This window comes from Ciconia boyciana, chromosome 2 (assembly GCF_034638445.1).
Source record: "Ciconia boyciana chromosome 2, ASM3463844v1, whole genome shotgun sequence".
NCBI lineage: Eukaryota > Metazoa > Chordata > Aves > Ciconiiformes > Ciconiidae > Ciconia > Ciconia boyciana.
The window spans coordinates 121,572,474-121,592,863 of NC_132935.1; the positions used below are offsets into that span (position 1 = coordinate 121,572,474).

Consider the following 20,390-nt stretch of genomic DNA (forward strand, 5'->3'; position numbering starts at 1 on the left):
ACACCTGCAATTCTCAGTTAGAATCATAGAATCACTTGGCCAAAAAGGGACCTTGGGAGGTCTATAGACCAATCTCCTGCTCAAAGCAGGGTAGCCATTGATTTTTGAACCAGGTTGCTGAGGTGCAGTTAGGGCCTGAAAATGCCGAAGGACAGAAATTCTCCAGTGCCTTTGGGCCCCTGTTCCAGGGTGTAATTGTCTTCCTAGTGATTTTTTTTTTAATGTATCTAGTTGGATACTCCCCTGTTTCAGTTCATAGCCACTGGCTCTTATTCCCTTTTTTGCACCATAGTGAAGAGCCTGAATCCATTTTCTTGGTAACCTCACAGTTACTGGCAGGTTGCTATTAGAGATGACTTTGACCCCCCAAAGCCATTTCTCCTCCTGGCTGGGCAAACCCTGTTCCCTCAGCTTCTTCTGAAAAGGCCAAGTCCTCCAGCCCCAACCGTCATTAGGGACCCGAGATTGGATGCAGTACTCTAGATACAGTCTACTGAGTGCCGAGTAGAGGGTGGTAATTGCTTCCCCCCCATCTCCTGGCTGTGTTCCTGCTGACACAGCCCAGGGTGCTGTTAGCCTTCATTGCTGCCAGGGGCCTGCTGGGTTGGGCTCACCCAGCTGTCCCCCAGGCCCTTCTCCACAGATCCGTACCCTGCAGGGTGTTAGTCTGTCCGAGACACAGGGCATAGCATTTGTCCTGGCTGAATTTCCCAAGGTTCCTGTCAGCCTGTTTCTTTAACTTGTCTGTGTCCCTTTGAATAGCAGCTGTGTCCTTGAGTGAATCGGTTTGGTGGGGTCTGCAGCCTTGATGAAGGTTCACTCCATCTTCTCCTTCAGGTCATTAATAAATGTATTAAATGAGATAGACACCTAAGGAACTTGCATATTACCATACGTGATGTGTTATCACAAATGATGCAATATTTTACGTAATTAAACATCCTTGTCCTTAGTGTAGTATGAAAGAGATTTTATTTGCATTATTTGGCATGTGAAATATCCTGAGAGTGTATCTCTGCTGGGGGCGGGGGGCTGTTTTCTTGTTTTTGCAAAGCTGTTTTTAGCAAAGTTTAGAAAGTTTTGGTTTCCAGCCAAAAAATAGGTATTACATATCTGATTAGAACTGCTAGTATTTCAGTACCATGTTAAGGACGTTTTTACATGTCTGCTGCTGTAGAAAGCTAAATACTTTCTTTTTCATTTAGTTCAGTCACAGAACGCAGATCCTCTGAAGTCAAAACAACAGTTGGACTTGGAGCGTGCTCACTTCCTAGTTACACAGGCTTTTGATGAAGATGATAAAGGCAATGCAGAAGAAGCTATAGAGTTGTACACAGAAGCGGTGGAACTCTGTTTGAAAACAGTATGTTAAGCTACAGGTTAACTTGGTGGAATTATGTGATGGTAAGAAATTCTTCCACTTACACAAGTGACTGACCCTAAAGGCTGGCTTAAAAATGGAGTACCTGTATTTCTAAAAACTATTTTTTAATCTTTTTTCCACTGTTTGTTTTTTGGGATTTTTTTAGTACTTCTTCCAGTCTTTGTTATATTGCTATTCAACACTGAAATTTATGGGGACTTATGTTTTATGGTTTTTTCCTCAGGATTATACTAAAAACTAGAAATATTTTGGAACTTCTTTTCATGCTAATTTTTGCCCTGGAGCAAATGCAACACTAAAACAGAAATTAAAACCAGTTAAAACTGAAGATGACTTGCTAATGTGTCAGCTATATTACTTTCTGACTACATTAAAGGAAGTAATTTAAGGGAAATTTTTGTGTGTAACAGTTTCTGAAAACATAATGGTCTACTGATGCCAAAACTAGTAAAAATACTACTTGATTACTCAGTGCTCAACTTTAAAGCTGTGACAACTGAATTAAATTCACACTGAAATTAATGGTAAGGATGAATTGGCCATTACATAAATGATGGAGAATAAAATTACAGGTACTGCTTTTTTCTCTTAAGTCCAGTTGCCTTAACTAACTCATTACAGGAAGAGCTCACCATCATAATGTAACTCCACCAAGTCTGTTTTTCTTTCTCCCCTCTCTTCCCTTTTTATAATGTAAATATATGTGGGTTGTTGGGAGGGGAATGTTACTTTTGCTACATGCTAGAGTAAAATCTTTTCTCCGAATTCTGTAAATTGGTTTTGTGTAGGCTAAAAAACCCTGGTGATACAGTGTAACCAGATGAAGAGTTAGTAGAACTGCTCTAGTTTTTCCACTTGAGCTGTTGGAGCAGAAAGTCTTCAGTCTGTTACATAAAAACTTGCTGCGACAGCATACTGTTTTTCCTCTGCCGTGTCCTTCCTTCTGTTATGTCAGTGCATGCAAACATTACTTGCATATATTGAAGTTAGTCTGAAATTATCTCATAAACAACTGCTTTTATCAAGTATTTCATGAAGTTTCTTTTAACCTTGACTAGCGTATTATTTTGTGAAGATGACTGTAGGCTTTATCCCTCGGGGTGATCAAAAAGTACGTTCTTCTTCCCAGGATGAAAGAAGATTGAAGGAACTCTGCTATCTTGAAGCTTTGCTTCTGTCTTTCTCCTCAGTATATTCAGGTGGAGAGATTTGTTTCTTCCTTACCCTTGAAGTACTCGGAGAGCAGCCATTCCTCCTTTTCTATGACTGACTCCTAGATGGGTCTGCTGGTGTTCCAACTCCACTGCTTACCTTCATCCATCTTTCAAAATTTTCCAGCTGGGAACTCTGGAGTGTAATTCATTTGCAAATGAAAATAGTTGCTTATAGAGGGTGTTTCTAGTTTTGTTTCTTGGGGTGAAAGTAGCTTGCCTTTTGTTCCTCAGTTGACCTAGCTGACCCGGGAGAATCAGTCAAGGTACAAAGCTAGAACCTGAAACCTGCTTCTGGGTGTCGCAGGAGAAGCCACAACTTATGTTGTGCCTCTTGCAGATTGCTTAGCTGCAGTAGCCATGCTCCATCTGTAAGGAAAGCAAAAGCATAAACTGGTTGTATGAGTAAACTGTCATGGCTGACCTCCCAATTGGGAGCAGAAGTTAGCACTCTTGATAATCTGTTTTGGTGCCCTGTCATAGATTATTTTATGCCTTAGATGTGCAAGAACAAGATTTTTAACTTGCAAGCAATCTTGTTTGTTTGTATTTCATGAAAGTAAGCATTCAAATTTATTTTTTTCCTAAGTTACTATGATTATCTTTGACTCATTTGGGGAAAAGAATTGGAACACGTCTAAGATCAGTAGTATACCTAACATTTGTTTTTGTCGTCTTTCTGCCCGTAGTATTTTAATATGGTTAATTCTTCTGGCCATTTTTTTGTGTGTACAATGTTGCCCATGCTGAAGAATTTTAAATATCACTTTTGTTCCATGAACATTCACTAGAACAGCAAAATTATATTTGCTTACTTAGTATGCTTTTTATGCTGAGATTTTAAAACAACATATTTGCTCATTTCAAAAGAGAATTGGAAAAAATAGCTAATTACTGTTTGCTGTAATCTTTAAGTGTGGAATCTGACAAACAGCCTATAAAACCTGTGGGTTTTTTGGGTGTGTAGCTTTTTCTTTTATTTTGCACTTAAGGCTACTGAAACTTCAGAAGCAGGCCTCCAGTCAAAACTGAAACAGCTGGCTCGACAAGCACTGGATAGGTGAGTGTTGCCAATGTTCATAAACATTCTTGCTGTAGGGATAAGTGCATGCTCTGAGGTGGATTCTCAATCCAGCATGTCTGTTATGTACTGCAAAGAGTATGGATTCTGGGTAGACCTAGCTCCTGTAGAGTTCTTCTGGCAGATAGCTGCCAGCTGCTATACTGCTGAATATAGTAGCTGTTGTGCCAGCCCTCTGGGAATCTTGGGACATGGCGAATTAGGAAAGGACTCTCTATTTGTTAGTACCAATGTGCTACTTCAGTCTTCAGAGATATAAACCAGAGTACTATACTACAATTTTTGGCTTCTATAGAAATGCTGAATTCAGGCCAGCACTAAGTCAGGGTGTCAGCGTCCCTTCATAAGGAAGACAGCTTGGAAACTGGGAAATACTTATCTTGACAGTAGCAATCTAATTGTATGGGTAGACCTAGTGGACTGGAGTCTATATCTGAAACAAGTTACCGGAGTGTAAGTTCAATGTAGCTCTTTTTAAATCAGCTGTATGATGGCGAATAACGGACTATGTTGGGCTAAGTTTCAGTATAACATGGTTTTCAGCACTTCTCAGTTTGTGTTCAGAAAAAAACCCCATATTTTGCATAAGTGTGACTATCCAGCAGCTTAATGCAACAACAACAAAATATGGTTCCTGAATACACAGTCTGCAAGTGGTTGAAATGCTGGGTTGTGAGAATGCTAGTGGGTTTTTACTGCTCCTGTAGCTGCTAGACAAATTAAATCCTGAAGGTATGAGAGGACGCAAATAAGTTTTCTCTTTCTGTGTTTCAGTGATCTTGTTCTGAGGTTCCAGATAACGAACACTTACACGAATTCTCCTATTAGCATAATTTAAAGGCAACAAAAATCTAACAAGTTTTGCCAAAAGTAGCTTATATATGAGTTGGAAATGCTATATTTTAATTGATTCTAGAACAGGAAAATAAAGAAGTACTGGCATCAGAAATTGATCTTTCTTAGGAAAAGTGGTGTTGGTCAACTTGGGCATTTGTTCATTCCATGTGACATACATTACATGTAACAAACATGAACCAAGCAAATCAGTAATTGAACCATCACTGTATTTTTATCATTGTAAACAAAATGCATTTTTATTTGTTTTAGAGCAGAGGCACTGAAGGAATCTGTGTCAAAGTCATCTCACAAGGAGAAGTCAACTGCAGCTAAACCAAATCAGCCAGTCAGAACATTCTTTCCATTGGGACCTGATTTTTCTTTAAATGATAAACCACAGACAATCAGAGCAGTACAAGCTAGTGAATCTCAAGGTCAAAGATACACTGCAGAGGAGATTGAAGTACTCAGGTAAGTTGAAGACAAGTTTTTCCAAAATGTTTTTGGAATTATCATTTGTGCTTATGTCCTTTGTGCATCTTACACAGTAGATTGAAACAGCTGAAGCATGAGGTGTATAAACAGAGGGTTGGAAAACCACCTCTTACAAACCCCATTGCTGGTATTACCTACACATTAATAAATTCTTGTATTCTCTACGGTAATGTAATTAGTGGCTTTTATTCACAGAGCATACTTTCTAGTTCGTATTTAGAAGACAATTTCTTGTAACTGACTGCCAGAATTATTTTTCATAGCCTTATTTTCGTATGTTATACATAACCTACCTGACTGAGTTAATGAAAGATCTGGCTCTGAGAAGCCAAGGTACAAAGATGTTTTTATAGATTATACAACTACTACTTCACTGGAAATTGAGGAAGCATAATATTTTGTAGCACTGTGACTTCTGTTACATCCAGTTCTTTTTGCTTTGATTTTTATTATAGGTGAAATAAGCTACTGCAAATAATCCATAAAACCTTTAGCCTAAATTGTGAATTTTGAAAACTATCAAATATATCTTAAAAAAAAAAAATAAATGCATTGTCTGATAGGTGTTTCAACCTTCCTCCTACTCCCCATGCAATAAAAAAGATTGTGACAGAGGTGATGCTCAACACTGTCCAGGATGTGATCATAAAACATTTAGTCTGCTTGTTGACTTTAGGGGACTTAAATGGACTGAGGATATGGTCATGAAGATAGAAATGTATGTGTGTTTGAAAAGTTGCAGAGCATTAAGAATTGCCTTATTAAAATTTCACTTTTTTTCCTCTTGTAGTGAATGTTTCTGCTTTTGTGGATGGTTTGGGTGTTTTGGGGGTTTTTTATATGTTGGTTTGGTTTTTTGTTTAACTCTTGCAAGAGAACTTCAAGTTGTTTCACATCTTTATCATTTGATCTAAAAATATTTCGCATACCTTTTTGAGTTAACTCCTTGTTTGAAACTTAAATTACATTCACATTTAAACATGATTCTCATTTTTTAGAAAGTGTTCTGTGCATTTTAGTAAAAAATGTACTAATAAACGTGCAGTATTTTTGTTATTGTTTGACAAAGTGTTTCAAAATACTGCCCCAATTAGATGAAATCTAAGTATTGTTAATTGCTGTCAACTTATCCTAAGACTCTCTTTAATGAGAAGCTTAAGGGACTTGAGAAATTCTATTTAGACAGATGTAGTTTTAAATGTGACTTCTAGAACTATGAAGAGGTTTGTGGCTGAGAATCATTTCTATCCTGGCATGGCGACTTGCCCGCAGGTACATACTTGCAGGATTAGTGACTGAACCATCAAGTAATGCACATTTCAAACCCAAATAAATACAGTGGTTGTTTCATTTTCAAGAGGTAGTTGTCTTGTTTTCAGAAGCACTGTGTCTTGTTAGTTTTTAAAAACTAATTTTGTTGTTACCTTCTGGAACTTAATCTTTGAAAGATAATAGATAGGTTTGTAACTATATTCTTTTTTTCTTATGACTTGCAGGAAGACTTCAAAAATTAATGGCATTGAATATGTACCTTTCATGAGTGTTGATCTGAGGGAACGTTTTGCCTTCCCTATGCCATTTTCGTAAGTGTGATTCAATTACTGAACTTTACTTTTGTTTTTATTTCCAAAGCTTTCCTATATTTGGTATTTCTATGTTTTTCTTTTTCAGAGTTTAAAATTGTTTAAGTAGGCTTTTAAGCATAATTCAGGCAGAGATACTTAAATACTGCCACTTCCTTTTTCCAGTCTGATTTTAAAACTGTTTAATGTAAGCTGACCCTGCTCTGCAGTGCTTTTGCATTCATGTCTTCAGGCCTATAAGGACAACAATATATTTGGCTTTTTGGAGTATTGGGCTGGGCTGGCAACTTGGGTCTGTTTCCTGATTCTGCTGCATGCTAATGAGTTTAGCTCCCTCTGCCTCAGTTACCTGTAAAATGAAGGTGATAGCTGTTTCCTCTGTAAAGGACTATTCCGAGGAAGAGTGATATGTAACTGCTAGACCTTCATTCATGAACAATAATAATAGACAAAGACACCTGGGGTTGGTTTGGTTTGGGGTGGGGGTTTTTTTGTTTGTTTTTTTTTGTTTGGTGGGTGGTTGGTTTGTTTGTTTTTCAATTTTCCACTAAAGGCTTGTCAATGAGCCAAGCCTCAATATTTTCAGAACTAAAGAAACTTTTTAATATTAGTTCATCATATTGAAATAATGTGAAGAATTTGAGTTTCTGCTGGTGTAGATGGCTTTTTGGAATTTCCTTCTCCTGTTCAGTCCTGTATGAAGGAAGCTCTTAGGTTTTATTTCATGCTTTTAATATTTTTGCTTTTTTTCGCTAAAAATCACAAACTTAGCAGTAGTGATCTTTGAAATTGTTTTACAGCTCTGTATACAAAGCTGTGTAATTGTTCTGTGCATATTTTGTACCATCTGTCAGATATGTATAAGACTGGACATACGATGAAAAGCTTTTCTAAACGACTATTAATTTATTTCTACTTTTTTCTCTCTTAAATCTAGTGATAAATGTGGGAAGTTACCATTATCCCCCAAACAGAAAGCAATGTTTGCCAAGTGGGTACGACCAGATGACATAACAAATAACCCTACGATGATTTATACTGTATCAAGTTTCAGCATAAAGCAGGTAAATTGTTCCTAAAGAGAAATGTGTCCTGCTAGTGGTTTATTGCAGGGGATGGAAGACCTTCATGTTCAAAAAGGAATCCCCAAATGTGAGAGTGGTTTCCTTGGTTCTCATGGGATTAAATAAATGAATAAATAGTATCACTTCAGATTTCATGCAGAATAAACAGGTGTGTTAGCAGTGGAATTGAAAATCAGAATTTGAATTCCAGCTGAAAAATCCTGTTTTTCCAGAAATAGCAGTAAGGTTAGTATGAAAAAAGGCAAGGTGTACTCTGCAGCAAATTGTTCACTTAATTTACAGCATGAAAAAAATAATGGGCAAGATTTTTAAGTTTTTATTTGACAGGAGGCAGAGTGGCCCATTGAGAATAGTGGAAATGTCTTGTTGCAGGTGGCCCAAGCTATTCTGAAATCAGCAATAGTTTATGCCATTGGATATGGTTTATATTGCACAACGGGTTTTGGGGAGGAGGGAGTAAGTGTGAGTGAATGCTGAGGTATCTGATTGTCATTAATAATTCTAACTCTGGTTTGCTCTGTAGGGGCCTCATATTGAGCAAGCATACGTTTCCTGCCTTTTTAGTAGTAACTTTGCTTCTCTTGGTTCAAATTCTTTCCCTTTTGAAGGGAATTACTAACTGACGATTTTCCTTCACTCCACACACCCCATTTGTCTTCCAGTATCTAAGTTATTGGTAAATGTCCTCACTGGTTTTCTTTTCTTTATAGACAATAGTGTCAGATTGTTCTTTCGTGGCATCACTAGCTATCAGTGCAGCATATGAAAGAAGATATAACAAAAAATTGATCACAAGGTAAGTAGCTGTTGCTTTCTAAGATCTTTTCAGACTTAATACTGCCAAGCTTTTGCAATATTCTGTGACAGTTGGGCATAGTAAAAACTAGCATTTGTTTCACCTTCATCTCCCTGGGACTCATGTGGCTTTAGCACTTCTGAGAGGGAAGCCAGCTTTATATAGATGTGTATACAGACACTGGGGTCTAACTTTAGATGTGCTTTGAGGAGGAATAAATAGTTTGGAAGGGGTTTTTTTGTTTTTAATAGAAATTTTACTTATAATGCTTTATAGGTTTATTTTCCTACTTTGCTATGCCAACTGCTGTGCAACAGGTGGTCCATCTTGCACCTCATTGCAGAATTAATGTTAATGGCACTATGTCAATTCCACTCGACTGGCACCCTGTAATAAATTTGGCCTGGGTTTGGCAGACTCTGCCAGGAGCCCATTGCCAGACCAGTGTGTGAACGTTGTTCCTGGATTTTTTTGTTTTAACCTATACTCGTTAGAACTGAACTTGTGTTCTTTTCAAGAGCAGTGAGTTCTGCACTGTCTTCTCCTTCTTCAAATGTTTGACTTGTTATTCAGGCAAATACGGTATTTATACTACAAATACATAAATACCGTTTGCTAAATAGTAAGATAAATTTGTTTGTCTTGCTTCTGTTGGAGAAACAATTAGGTTACTTATGTTGTTTTTGTCGCTATATTAAGCAGAGAACTGCAGTACAAGCCAGGCCTGAAAAGTAAAACCTATTTAAACATCACTGTCATTTTTACTAAATTTGAGTTGCTCTTTAATTAAAAATTCCATATTTATGTTCAGTGTAAATTCCAGAAACAGACTATGTTAATCTCACTTTTATTGTTAAAAGTGTATGTACAGCCAAGTCATTTATGTCACGATTTCCTCCGTTTTGGTTTTTTTAACAGTATAATTTACCCTCAGAATAAGAAAGGAGAACCAGAATATAATCCATGTGGCAAATACATGGTGAAGCTTCATATCAATGGTGTACCTAGAAAGGTAAATGGTTTTGGGGAGACTTGGTCCTGTTACTGTTTAAGTCATATATTTTAAAGGCTTGGTCTGCTTCACTGTGAAGCTATGCTTGCATAGCAAAAACTTCAGATACGTTTTGTTGGAAAGTGATTTTTAATTGTTAAACCTTTTGAGATTCATTTTGGTTGTGAAGTATGTAAAAGAATGAAGGTACTTCTTCTACAGACATTTGTGAGAATAGCCTTACTCACATTAAATGCATTTAAAAATCTTTATATTTCTTAAAAGAATTACGAAAACCATACAGGAACAAAATTATGCATCCTATATTTATGAATAGGGGGTGCAAGTAATCCACTTTTCCACTCCATTTTAGAAAGGAAGTTACAGAACTAAAAAGTACAGAGAGGGATGTCCAGGAAGAGTATAGACATGGAATGACCATAGAGGAATAATTCAAATGACCATAGATTTTTAGTAAGGGGAGGAGATGCCTGAAGATATATGACAGAACTTCATAAACTCACAAACAGCTTAATTTTCTTTTCAGTGCAATAAATAATGTATTTTTTTGTATAATACTTAACTGAGCACTGATTATTGCAGATCGTAGTAACTGATGAATGTTTACGGGAGTTCGAAAGTTGCGTGGTCATATGCGTGGGGTGGGGGAGTAAAGGGAAAGTCCTCAAAGGCTATTAATTGCTAAGATACAAACTCTGGGTCAGGAAGTCCTTGAGTTGCAAAATTCTGGAATCTGAATGTTTCAGGAAAGTATCATTTATGTGCTTGCCTTGTTCTTAACACTCTTTCCAAAATATCTCCTAATGGCTGCCTTTTGTTAGGGTGATTGGCCATTTGCTCTTATGTGAGAAGATTTATTAATTCCTGCACAGACAGAATTTGACCAGAAAATGTGCTGTGTTGGTAGCCTGTATTGGTAATGGACTAATGTCAAAGTGAAACTGAAACATCTGTTCTGGGAAACTGTTTCAGACCACTACAAATACTGCAGTAACAATCTGTAATAAAGCCAAATATATTCTACCTAATTTAAAGAAGAAATGTTAATACTTTCACAACTGCTGCTTTGGGTTTTTTTTTCCTTTCCAGAGAGAAGAAATTTAAATCTGAAGTAGAGACTATGAAACCGATGTGACACATAGTTCCTTTCCTTGTAGATAAATAACTGTTTGTTTTTCTGCTGGCTACCAAGCACAGTCCATGCTCTGTTTCCTAATTAGGTGAGGGATGTTGTTAGGCTTTTTTCTCCTTTTTCTAATGCTGGTAATTACACTGAACTTTCCTTTTTCAATAGATATTGGACACTTTACAAGAGCATACTGTCATCATCCTCATTTTACATAGGGGAAAGCGAGGCAGGTGATCACAGGTCACCCAGTGGACCAGTGCAAGTAAAAGCTGGCAACAGAATTTCTTGTTCACTTGGGCAAACCACTGCGGGATTGATAGAGCTGTCCACATATGAGAGCGATGGTCAGATCTGGCTGTCTGAGAAGCTGTATATGAATGAGAGTTTGGTTTTATTTTTTAAATACTTCCAAAATACTTCATTAGCTTTATGATGATTTTTCATTTGTTTTTCACACAGGTAATCATAGACGACCAGTTACCTGTTGATCATAGTGGGGAACTTCTCTGCTCTTATTCTAACAATAAGAATGAATTATGGGTATCGCTAATAGAAAAGGCTTACATGAAGGTCATGGGAGGATATGATTTTCCTGGATCAAATTCTGTAAGTACTAGATTATTGCTAAGAGGCAAAAATTCCACTTACATAGTCTTAGGTCAAATAACTTTCCTTCTAGTGAAATAAATGAGTTGCTTGGGAAGGTAAGTATTGGGTTTGACGCTTTCTTAATTTTGTTTTCTATTTCTTTCTTCACAAATATGCTTAGCTATACTTGATGAGATTTATTCCATCAAAATAGAATGAGCAAGACATCTTGATGGGCAGAGTTAATCTTAGTTCTCTGACTGCAGAATTGGCACTTATGGTTGGGAAGTATATGTGTTTATATAGAGTCTAGATGAAAGTGTTGGGTAAAGTAATAAATGTTTTGCCCATATCAATACTGCTGATTTTGGTTTCTAACTGTCGTTCAATAAATAGGACACTTCTCCCTCATTAGGTAGGGGAGTCAGCTAGGAAAGGAACAGGCTAGTCATTTAGTACATGTTTATAGAGGGAGCAAGTACTTTGATCTGTCAGAGTTTATCAGATTGTTCCACTCATTTGCATAAATATGTAATGGGTTCCTATAATGTGGTTACTAAAGAAACAGTCATCACTGCAACTAGGCTGACATGCAAATTATTCTTTTAAAGAGGGCCAGTTTACTGAAATGAGTAGCCTGCATAATCTTCATTCGTTACTTAGGAAGCATTTCTGATTTTAATTTAAAAATCTTTAAAATTTTAACAGTATATTTTTGATTTCATGGTTCTGTTCACATTCTAGTTGGTGTCTTGATAATTGCGTTCTTGGAGGGTATACTAGGTAATCATCACGTTTTGAAAAATTATTGTGGAGGCAAATGTGGCTTTTTATAAAGGGTAAATGTAGCATACATTTTTATGTATGTTTATGTCAGTGTTAGGCTGCTTTGTTTTGGAGGACAGAAGCTGGTGACAATAGCTGTGTTTTATTCCCATTGTCATCCTCTAACTTGCTATCTGGAAAAACAGCTTGACTTGTGACATTTAATCTCCACCCTTCCTGCCCCCTATGCTTTTGACTGTATTACAGCTTCCCTGTATAATCAGGGTTACTTAGTGACTGTGTTGTACTTGTAATTCCTCAAGTTCCCACCCACCAGTGCTGGTTATTGACACTTCTAGCATTTATAGTCTCTGCTTTTGCTTTGAGGAGTACAAAGCAAAAGAGAAGGGAATAAGCAATATTTCAATGAGATGAAATGGGGAGATTAAAGCATCTTTTTATGGAAATACATGTCAGTGTCAGATTTACCAAAAAGAATTAAAAACCCAAACCCTGAGCCTTAGAAGTAAAACTTAAATAATTTAAAATGCATATATAATACCAAGGTTCCAAATGGTGCTTCTGAGACTGTGCTTTAAAAGTCTGTGAATCAACAAAATAAATAGAACACACCATAGAATTGAGCACAACTGATCATTTTCTTATGCTTCCATTGCACTGAAATTCCAATTTGTTTCATCAGTTCACTTTCCACCTTTTTTTTTTTTTTTTTTCTTAGAGGCTATTTGGCAATGTTGTCCTAAACTAATCAAATAAGTTTTTGTTTGATTGGTTTCTTTAATATAGTCTTAATCTTGAGCCTTTTATGTGTAGAGCTATATTGTAACTTGTGTATACTTGATTTCTTTCAAGGTGCTATTATAATTTGTGTACAGACATCATGTGCTTATAGATGGATTATCTATTCTGATTTCTTTTGAATTCTTGCATTTCAGAATATTGATCTCCATGCACTGACTGGTTGGATACCTGAAAGAATTGCTATGCATTCTGACAATCAAGCTTTCAATAAAGATAGTACTTTCAGAATGCTTTATCAGAGGTAGAAGTTTGTTCTTTCCTAAGTAATTAAAATGCTTGCTGTGTAGTAGCTGTATTACCACTGTAAAAGCAGTACAGTCATCACTGATCCTTCAGTAGCATTTTGGTACTACTACAAATTGTGCTTTATAAAACCTCCATATGCTTTCTGGAAGAAGACAAATTGAGGTATTGGTGGCTTTGATAGAACAGAAGAGTAAAATATTGTGGAATTTTGTTTGAGGTGATTTTTCTTCTTTACGTATGAAGAAAAAAAATAGTAGCCCATTTCTTGATGAAGAAAATGGAATATGGAGCCAGAGAAGAGCAGCTTGGAACCAATATACAAGTTACAAGTGTTTAAAAAGTAGACGGAAATGTGTTCTGTGTTCCCACAGGGTTCCCCAGAACTTTGGCATTGATCTGCCGTCCTTAGCAAGCAGATATAATATAATATTTCTAATAGTATCACAAGATCTTGGTTATTATGCCCCATTAGTAAATCTCCTGGAGGAGCAGCAAAAGTCTATCAAACTGCAATACTGATCTTCAGACCTACCGTAACAATTCTACTTATAGTGAAAGATACAGCTGTAACTTATAGATGTCAGCTAGCAAGTACTTTGATTTCTTTCAAAATGGCTTTGTGCAACCAGTTTCTTAGGCATTTCAATGCCATAGAAGGGGGATATTCTGCCTGAAACATCTGCATTCATGATAAAAGAGCATGCCTCTCTTTCTACAATGCTTTTTCAGTTGGTTAGGAGCTCTCAGTTGATTGTCAACAACTTTTCAGATATTCCAGTGTTGCAATTTGGAGGTGTGACTGCAATTAGGATGGAATCTAGCCATTATAGCATCACTGTTGTTCACCTGTGCTAGGCTGAAAATGTGTCAATCCATAGTCCAGTGACCCTGTAAATTGTCTAGGGACACTGAGTTTGTACTTGGATTTTAGCATGGGCTAGGAAACATGCTAGTGTGTTTTCACAACAATAATTGTTGCAAAATTAACAATTGCAATTCAGAACAATTGCAGAACTCAGTTGTTGTGAGTTGACAATTCAGACCCTGTAAGGCCTATGCAGGGTGAACACAAAACTTTAGTGTAAACACCTGCAAAAGTATAGAAGCATGAACTTCTCATTCTTCAGGTTTTGGGAAGCTCCTTCAGAATCCTGGCGGTGTGACAGAGTTGTTAATTTGCTATATGCAGTGATTGGCTCAGTGTTGATGAAACCACATTTGTGTTCAGCTGAAGATCTGTGAAGAGTATCTTTTAAACAGTGACACAGATTGAACTTCAGGTTGATAACTGCTGATTTTTATTTTTAAAAATATGAAATTATATAAAAATTTTTCACTCAAAGCCTATACTTAAATACTGAAAGAAAATAGTTCCACTTTCTCAAGCTTTTTCAGGAGTGATTTCTGCTGACCAAAAAAACCCCCTGTATTCCAGTTTTTATAAAGCAGGGTCACACTAATGGACAGTATAAAAACATACTATTACAGTGTCTGGCAAATGTTAGTTTGCAACTTGCAAGATTTTAATTAAGCTATTTTTCACCTCTTTTTGAACAGATTTCACAAGGGAGATGTCCTTATCACAACAGCAACAGGGGTGATGTCTGAAGAGGAAGGAGAAAAATGGGGTTTAGTTCCAACCCATGCGTATGCAGTCTTGGATATAAGAGAATATAAGGTATCGAGTCAAACTGAAGATGTTTTCAGATGCCTGTTTGAAACCTGTCTGGCATGGGTAGCTACTGATTTTTTGCTCTAGTGGCTAACATAGTTTATTTTGTCTTGAGCTCCACTGGGAAATTCCAGAACGCTTAATGATGTTGTATTTTCTTGAGCTATTGGTCCATATTCCATGTTAATATAAATATAAAAATTACCTAGAGAAGATGAATCCAGCAATTTTATTTTGTATTTCTTTAGGGACTTCGATTTCTTCAGTTGAAAAATCCCTGGAGCCACTTACGTTGGAAGGGACGATACAGTGAAAATGACACAAGAAATTGGACCCCAGATTTACAAAAATACCTGAACTTTGATCCAAGAACAGCTCAGAAAATAGACAATGGTAATAAGGTTTAAAAAGTCACTATCTTTTCAGATAATATAGATCTTTGTGGTGTATCCCTGCAGGAAGGTAGAAAGAAATGCTTAAGCACAGGGAGAGGGAGAGTAAAACAAATACTAGAAACTAAATAGCCCAAAAGTTTAGGAAGTATTTGTGTCTTTAAGTCTGTCATTTCAGGTTTGTCTGAGGTTTAAGTAATCTGGACTGTTTAATATATCTCAAATTCATTGACAAGAAATTGCCTCCTTGCTTAAGTGTTGCTATCTCAGTATCTGGACGTGGGGGAGTTCCATGCAAAGATAACATTCTGACAGTAAGCTGTGTAATGCTGCTTTTTAATACATGAATTGACTTTTTGTGGGTTTTTTCCTCCAACATTTGCAAATATGTATCAACATGCTTACTGTAACCAGTATTTAAACTAGTCTTGCCTGTATTTGAGGTTATGCACTGGAGGTAAGTTGGGTTTATTCCCTTGCATTACATGAATATATCTATAAACAAATTTTTATATACACTTTATTTCCAGCTGTAAGAGTAGATTGAGATCTGTCTTTGAGACATAGACACTATGTCACTGTCCAGAGAAAACACTTGGAATGATGCCCAGTGTTGTCCTGTCCCATCTTCCCTAGGGAGCAGCAGAGTATAGCCCTTGGAAAGTCAGTGTGGGTTTGCTGGTGGACGGGCAGGCTGCTGACAGTTCTGCAGAAGCTGCGTTTTACATTGAGAAAGAGATACCTGCTCTTTTAATAGTATCCTAGTTGCTCTCTGTGTATCTCTGAGGGAGCCCTTTTCCTAGTTGCTCTCTGTGTATCTCTGTGAGGGAGCCCTTTTGTTCAGTGCCACTCTGTTTTGGCAACAGTATGCATCCAAACCCATTAAATTATAGCATTTATTGATAAGCCTCGTGCAAATGCATAAGGAAAATTTTTGATTTAAATATAAGAATAGCAGCCCTGGCTTTGTGACAGTTATGAGAGATTAGCTCATTATTTATTTACCGATTCATTTAGTAAGGAATTTATATCTGTAATATATAGTAGTTAAAATTTATATAAAATTACATTAGTAATTTTAAGGGAGTTGTTCCTTCTGACTGGATTTACACTCTGGTGTTTTTGCCTGTGTGTGTAGCTATTATGACTACATTTTTTTTTTTTAGTGCTGCAAGATCTGCAACCGCCTGTGTCAGAGACTCGAATTATAAGGCTGTTACCTTTCTGAGAGTTCATTTCATCCAGGAGTCTGTCAGTTTGCAGGCACTCTTGTTGGCTGGAGTTGCAGTTAAAGGAGCTATGGAGAATTAGAATAAATGCATGAGAATGTTGTAAAGATGAAGCAGATTCAGGGTGCCAAAGCAAGTCATGTAGGTGTTTGGATGAAGTATCTTAGAAATACATTCAAACATACTCACATGTTGATTGAATACTTGATTGTGCTGGATGACTACTGAAGTAGGTTGTTGAATTGGGGGAACCTGTTTGACTATGTAAATTCCCGCTCCGCCCTCCAAAACCTAGGAAAGGGGAAGGCAGGTCAGAATCATCTAATGATGTCTCTTTCAATACAACACATTCTCTCATACCTTTTGCTTAGTGCTTGAGAATGAAAAGTGTTTTGACAGCTTCAGAAAGTCCTTGATGATAAGCAGAGACTAACTTTTTTTTTGGTTTAACTTTTTTGTTTTGGGGATTAAGTTTAAGTTTAGAAATTTGGGCAATGCAGACATTACTACTAAGTTTTACAGAAATGTTGTATCATTTGCCTGGAAAGAGACTTTTGAAAAACAAGTAAAATCAAGGTGTCTGTAAGGAAACAATAACAGCATTTCCTTTTCAGGCATTTTCTGGATTGCCTGGGAGGACCTGTGCCAGTACTATGACGTTATTTATTTGAGTTGGAACCCAAGTCTTTTTAAAGAATCTACATGTATTCACAGGTCGGTCCAAGAGATAAAACTTGTGTGTTGATATCTCACTAAATGTTCCAATGTGGTGTTTCCTTCTTTCCATTATTCCTCATTACAGCTGAAGAGGTTGAACTCCAACCATGCTCTCTTGAGCCTGACTTTACACTTTCAAATTCTCAGCCCAGGCTTTGTTTTTGACTACTTCTGTAACATCATTGAAACTCCAGTGACCTTTGTGATGTTGCTGTGGACCTAAGGTTGTGTAACCAGATTCTGACCTCAGTCCCACATCTCTTTGCTGGAACAGAAATCAGATTTTTGCACAGTCTGTGTTTTGTTTAAGCAGTCACCAGACAGTGCTTGAGTGACCTAGCTTTTATTTGGAATTCATTTTCCTGGACAGTTGCAAGTTATTTGTGCAGTGCACGTTGTCTTTACAGGGTGTGTTCACTGATGTCAGAGTAGTTTAATTCTGTTTTTCACCAGTCGTAGTTATAATCAGTAATCTTCCTTGCCTGCTGATTTATTTTTTTTTTCTGAACATGCTACCTGCCTCCTCCCTAGTATCCATCACATCCAGTCTTTTTGTCACCCAGTTTGAGGATAAGTGTGCCTCAGTTTCTGAAAGCAAGGGTTTCTCTATTTTTCTACTCCACTATACTGCACTTTGCCACTGCTTCCACACTGTTTCTGTGTGTTAGCTCTGCACAAGCTCCTTCATCCATAGTACAACTGCTGAGTTTTATCCGTAAAGGCTCCTTACATCTTTTTGTTCAAATTAATTCTAAAATACACTGCAGTGACGTAACAAGATGAGGTAATGTGTATGCTAATCTCAAAGCTCATCTATTAGTCTCTTTCCTTATATTATTAGTGATCATCGTACCTCTGTGTAGGGAAATACCTAGCACAGTGGCAATTGCCATAAAAAGTGGAATAATGATGGTGACAATTTGAAGAGCTTAGTTGATAACGCAGCCTTCCACACATGCTGTTCAGTTTTAAAAGTGTGGAAGAGTCAATGGGACTTATGAATAGTTTTATCCACTTCTGTTCCCAGGATGCCATGCTTTGCATTCAGTTGTCAGCACTTTTGGGGGGTTTTTTTATACCTTATTTTCCTTGCCTAGACAGTTCATGAGGCAGCAGGCAGATTTTGCAATAGGGTACCTCCCTCAAAGATTTTTTTTTAACACTTCATGCAGGCACTCTTCCGAACATAAACCAGATCAAATTTTAAAAGAAAAATTGTCTGAATAAAAACCTGGAGGAAAAAATTTGGCAAGCTTTTGGAACTGACTATAGCTTACATATGGAGCTGTACAGTTACAAAAGCATAGGTGTTTTTCCCTTAATAATAAAAGTGGTGTGTGCAATCATTACAATAATTGGCTAGCCTGAGCTCCCTGAACGGCTCAGCTTTTTCTTTGCTTTGTGTGGTTGCAGTCACCACACCAAACAGCCAATCTGTTTGTATTTAGCATTTTTTGTTGTCATGCTTGTATTGTAGTAAAGTCATTTATAAAACAAAATTGTAAGATAATGCTTTTGACGCTAATGCATTAGGTAACTCCTGTCGTAGCTTCCTGCAGAAAATTAGCCTTCAGTAACTTTGTTACTGATAATGGAGAGCTCGGATTTGGAGTTGGTTTTCAAAGCACAAGTTAGTATCTTACTCACCTAATAACGTCTCTGTATTACTTTAGTACTTGGGATGCAAAGCAAGGTCCGGTGAAGGATGCCTACAGCCTGGCTAATAATCCTCAGTACAAGCTAGAGGTCCAGTGTCCGCAAGGTGGTGCTGCCGTCTGGGTTCTGCTTAGCAGGCACATCACAGATAAGGTGCCGGGTTCTTCTGTATTACAACTTCTGAAATATATTCTGTAAATCTTTCTATGTAGCTTTCTGTTATTAGTATATTACTGCTTATGTTTTCATGTTCAGGTATGTATGCCTACATATATGTATAAGTTTTAAATTCAGCAGGTACACATACCTACAAACAAGATCGTTGAAATAGACCCAGGGTAAAAATTGAGATAAGTGATTATATTCCACCATAAAGGTTCTGAAGTAACTTTGAATCCCGGGGCCTGAACTGTTAAAAGTGAAATTGGTGGCAGTTTGTTTATTTCGGGTATTTTAAAAAGAATTGTATCGAGTATCTCAATAAATACAAATATCAGATCATACCATGTGGTGATCAAAGGGGATGACAGAATGTGTACTTGATTCTGATTAAGCATTAGTTACGTTCCACAGAAGTGTACAACTCTACTTGATTTGTGTTTTTTATAGGATGACTTTGCACACAATCGGGAATTCATTACAATGGTTGTATACAAGACTGATGGCAAAAAAGTTTACTACCCAGGTTAGTGTACCTTAATTGTCAAGAAGATGATATTAGAAATAAATGAAGAATTGCAGAGGATTTTGTGGAGAGGAAAGGCACTGTTTGCTTTAAAACTAGATGCCTCGCTCTAAGAGGTCAATCTTCTGAAATGGTTGTTTAGCCCTGTTTGACCACTTTAAACAGTCTGCACTGAAGGAATAAACTGAGCTGTACATGTTGGAAGCATGCTAAGAGGTCTACAAAGTCCTGCTGATACTTATTTTGGCACAGCATTTCTTTATTATTCTGTTTATTTTGCAGGGGCAGTAGTTAATGTTTAGAGGGAACAGATGTTGTGCTTCTGTTTATCTGATAGCATAATTATTTCCCACATTTGTGAAATTATGTAAAGGTTTACAGCTTCCACTAAATTAAAATAATCAAGGTCGATTGTTCTGTGAACTTGGCTTAGTAAAGTACCTAAGCAAGCTCATGTGAAACAGCTGAACACTTCAACATATTTCAAAGTATCAGGTATGGAATGTTTAAGAAAAATATTTAGATGTTCAAATTTTATCAGAGTATTACTCTTGGTCATTATAGGTCATATTCTACTCACCTTGAGAAGAAGGGGCTTGGCTTTTGGAGCTTTGTTGTAGCTGCAAAAAAGCTATGTGTGTTTTATTTCAAGACAGGTAGCAGATCTGAAACACAGGTTGAGACACAGGAAGTAAAGGTAATGCCCCGGTTGAATGGATAGGGTAGACTGCAACTTTAAGGTAGAGCTAATAATGTCATATTTTTATTTATTCTTTACATCAAGTTAGAGGTCTCAGTGTAAAAATATTCCTTGGAAGAATTCAGTTAAGGTGCATCCTAGGACAGGTAGGATTTGGCCTGTTGCTTTTACAGATAGGGAGCCTCTTTAGAACCAGGGTTGCATTCAGGTAGCTGTTCATGCAACAGGTAATAGCAACAGTTAATTAGAGAGTAGCTTTTAAAGCTCTTTTCAACAAAGAGTGGAATTTGTGGGGTGTTTTTCTA

The 20,390-nt window shown here is 37.0% G+C and overlaps 1 protein-coding gene and 1 long non-coding RNA gene across 6 annotated transcripts in view; one reads left to right on the forward strand and one right to left on the reverse strand.

The window, feature by feature from the left end:
- Window positions 1–20,390, forward strand: part of CAPN7 (calpain 7) — a 35,844-nt gene that overhangs the window by 5,013 nt on the left and 10,441 nt on the right. For 3 of the 5 annotated variants that reach the window (XM_072853862.1, XM_072853864.1, XM_072853863.1), the window contains exons 3-16: window positions 1,206–1,363; window positions 3,588–3,655; window positions 4,784–4,984; window positions 6,505–6,591; window positions 7,529–7,655; window positions 8,387–8,472; window positions 9,391–9,484; window positions 11,073–11,219; window positions 12,923–13,029; window positions 14,592–14,712; window positions 14,955–15,099; window positions 16,942–17,041; window positions 18,718–18,853; window positions 19,310–19,385. In XM_072853862.1, coding sequence (XP_072709963.1) covers window positions 1,206–1,363; window positions 3,588–3,655; window positions 4,784–4,984; window positions 6,505–6,591; window positions 7,529–7,655; window positions 8,387–8,472; window positions 9,391–9,484; window positions 11,073–11,219; window positions 12,923–13,029; window positions 14,592–14,712; window positions 14,955–15,099; window positions 16,942–17,041; window positions 18,718–18,853; window positions 19,310–19,385 — 1,653 coding nt within the window. Of the gene's footprint in view, window positions 1–1,205; window positions 1,405–3,587; window positions 3,656–4,783; window positions 4,985–6,504; window positions 6,592–7,528; window positions 7,656–8,386; window positions 8,473–9,390; window positions 9,485–11,072; window positions 11,220–12,922; window positions 13,030–14,591; window positions 14,713–14,954; window positions 15,100–16,941; window positions 17,042–18,717; window positions 18,854–19,309; window positions 19,386–20,390 lie in introns of those variants that run through there. The other 2 variants (XM_072853865.1, XM_072853866.1) reach the window with 2 other exon arrangements.
- On the reverse strand, window positions 975–20,346 carry LOC140648208 (uncharacterized). Its single transcript, XR_012041144.1, has 4 exons — window positions 19,966–20,346; window positions 16,517–16,618; window positions 16,319–16,395; window positions 975–2,964 (listed from the first exon to the last, which is right to left on the reverse strand). It is a non-coding gene; the product is annotated as an uncharacterized lncRNA (long non-coding RNA).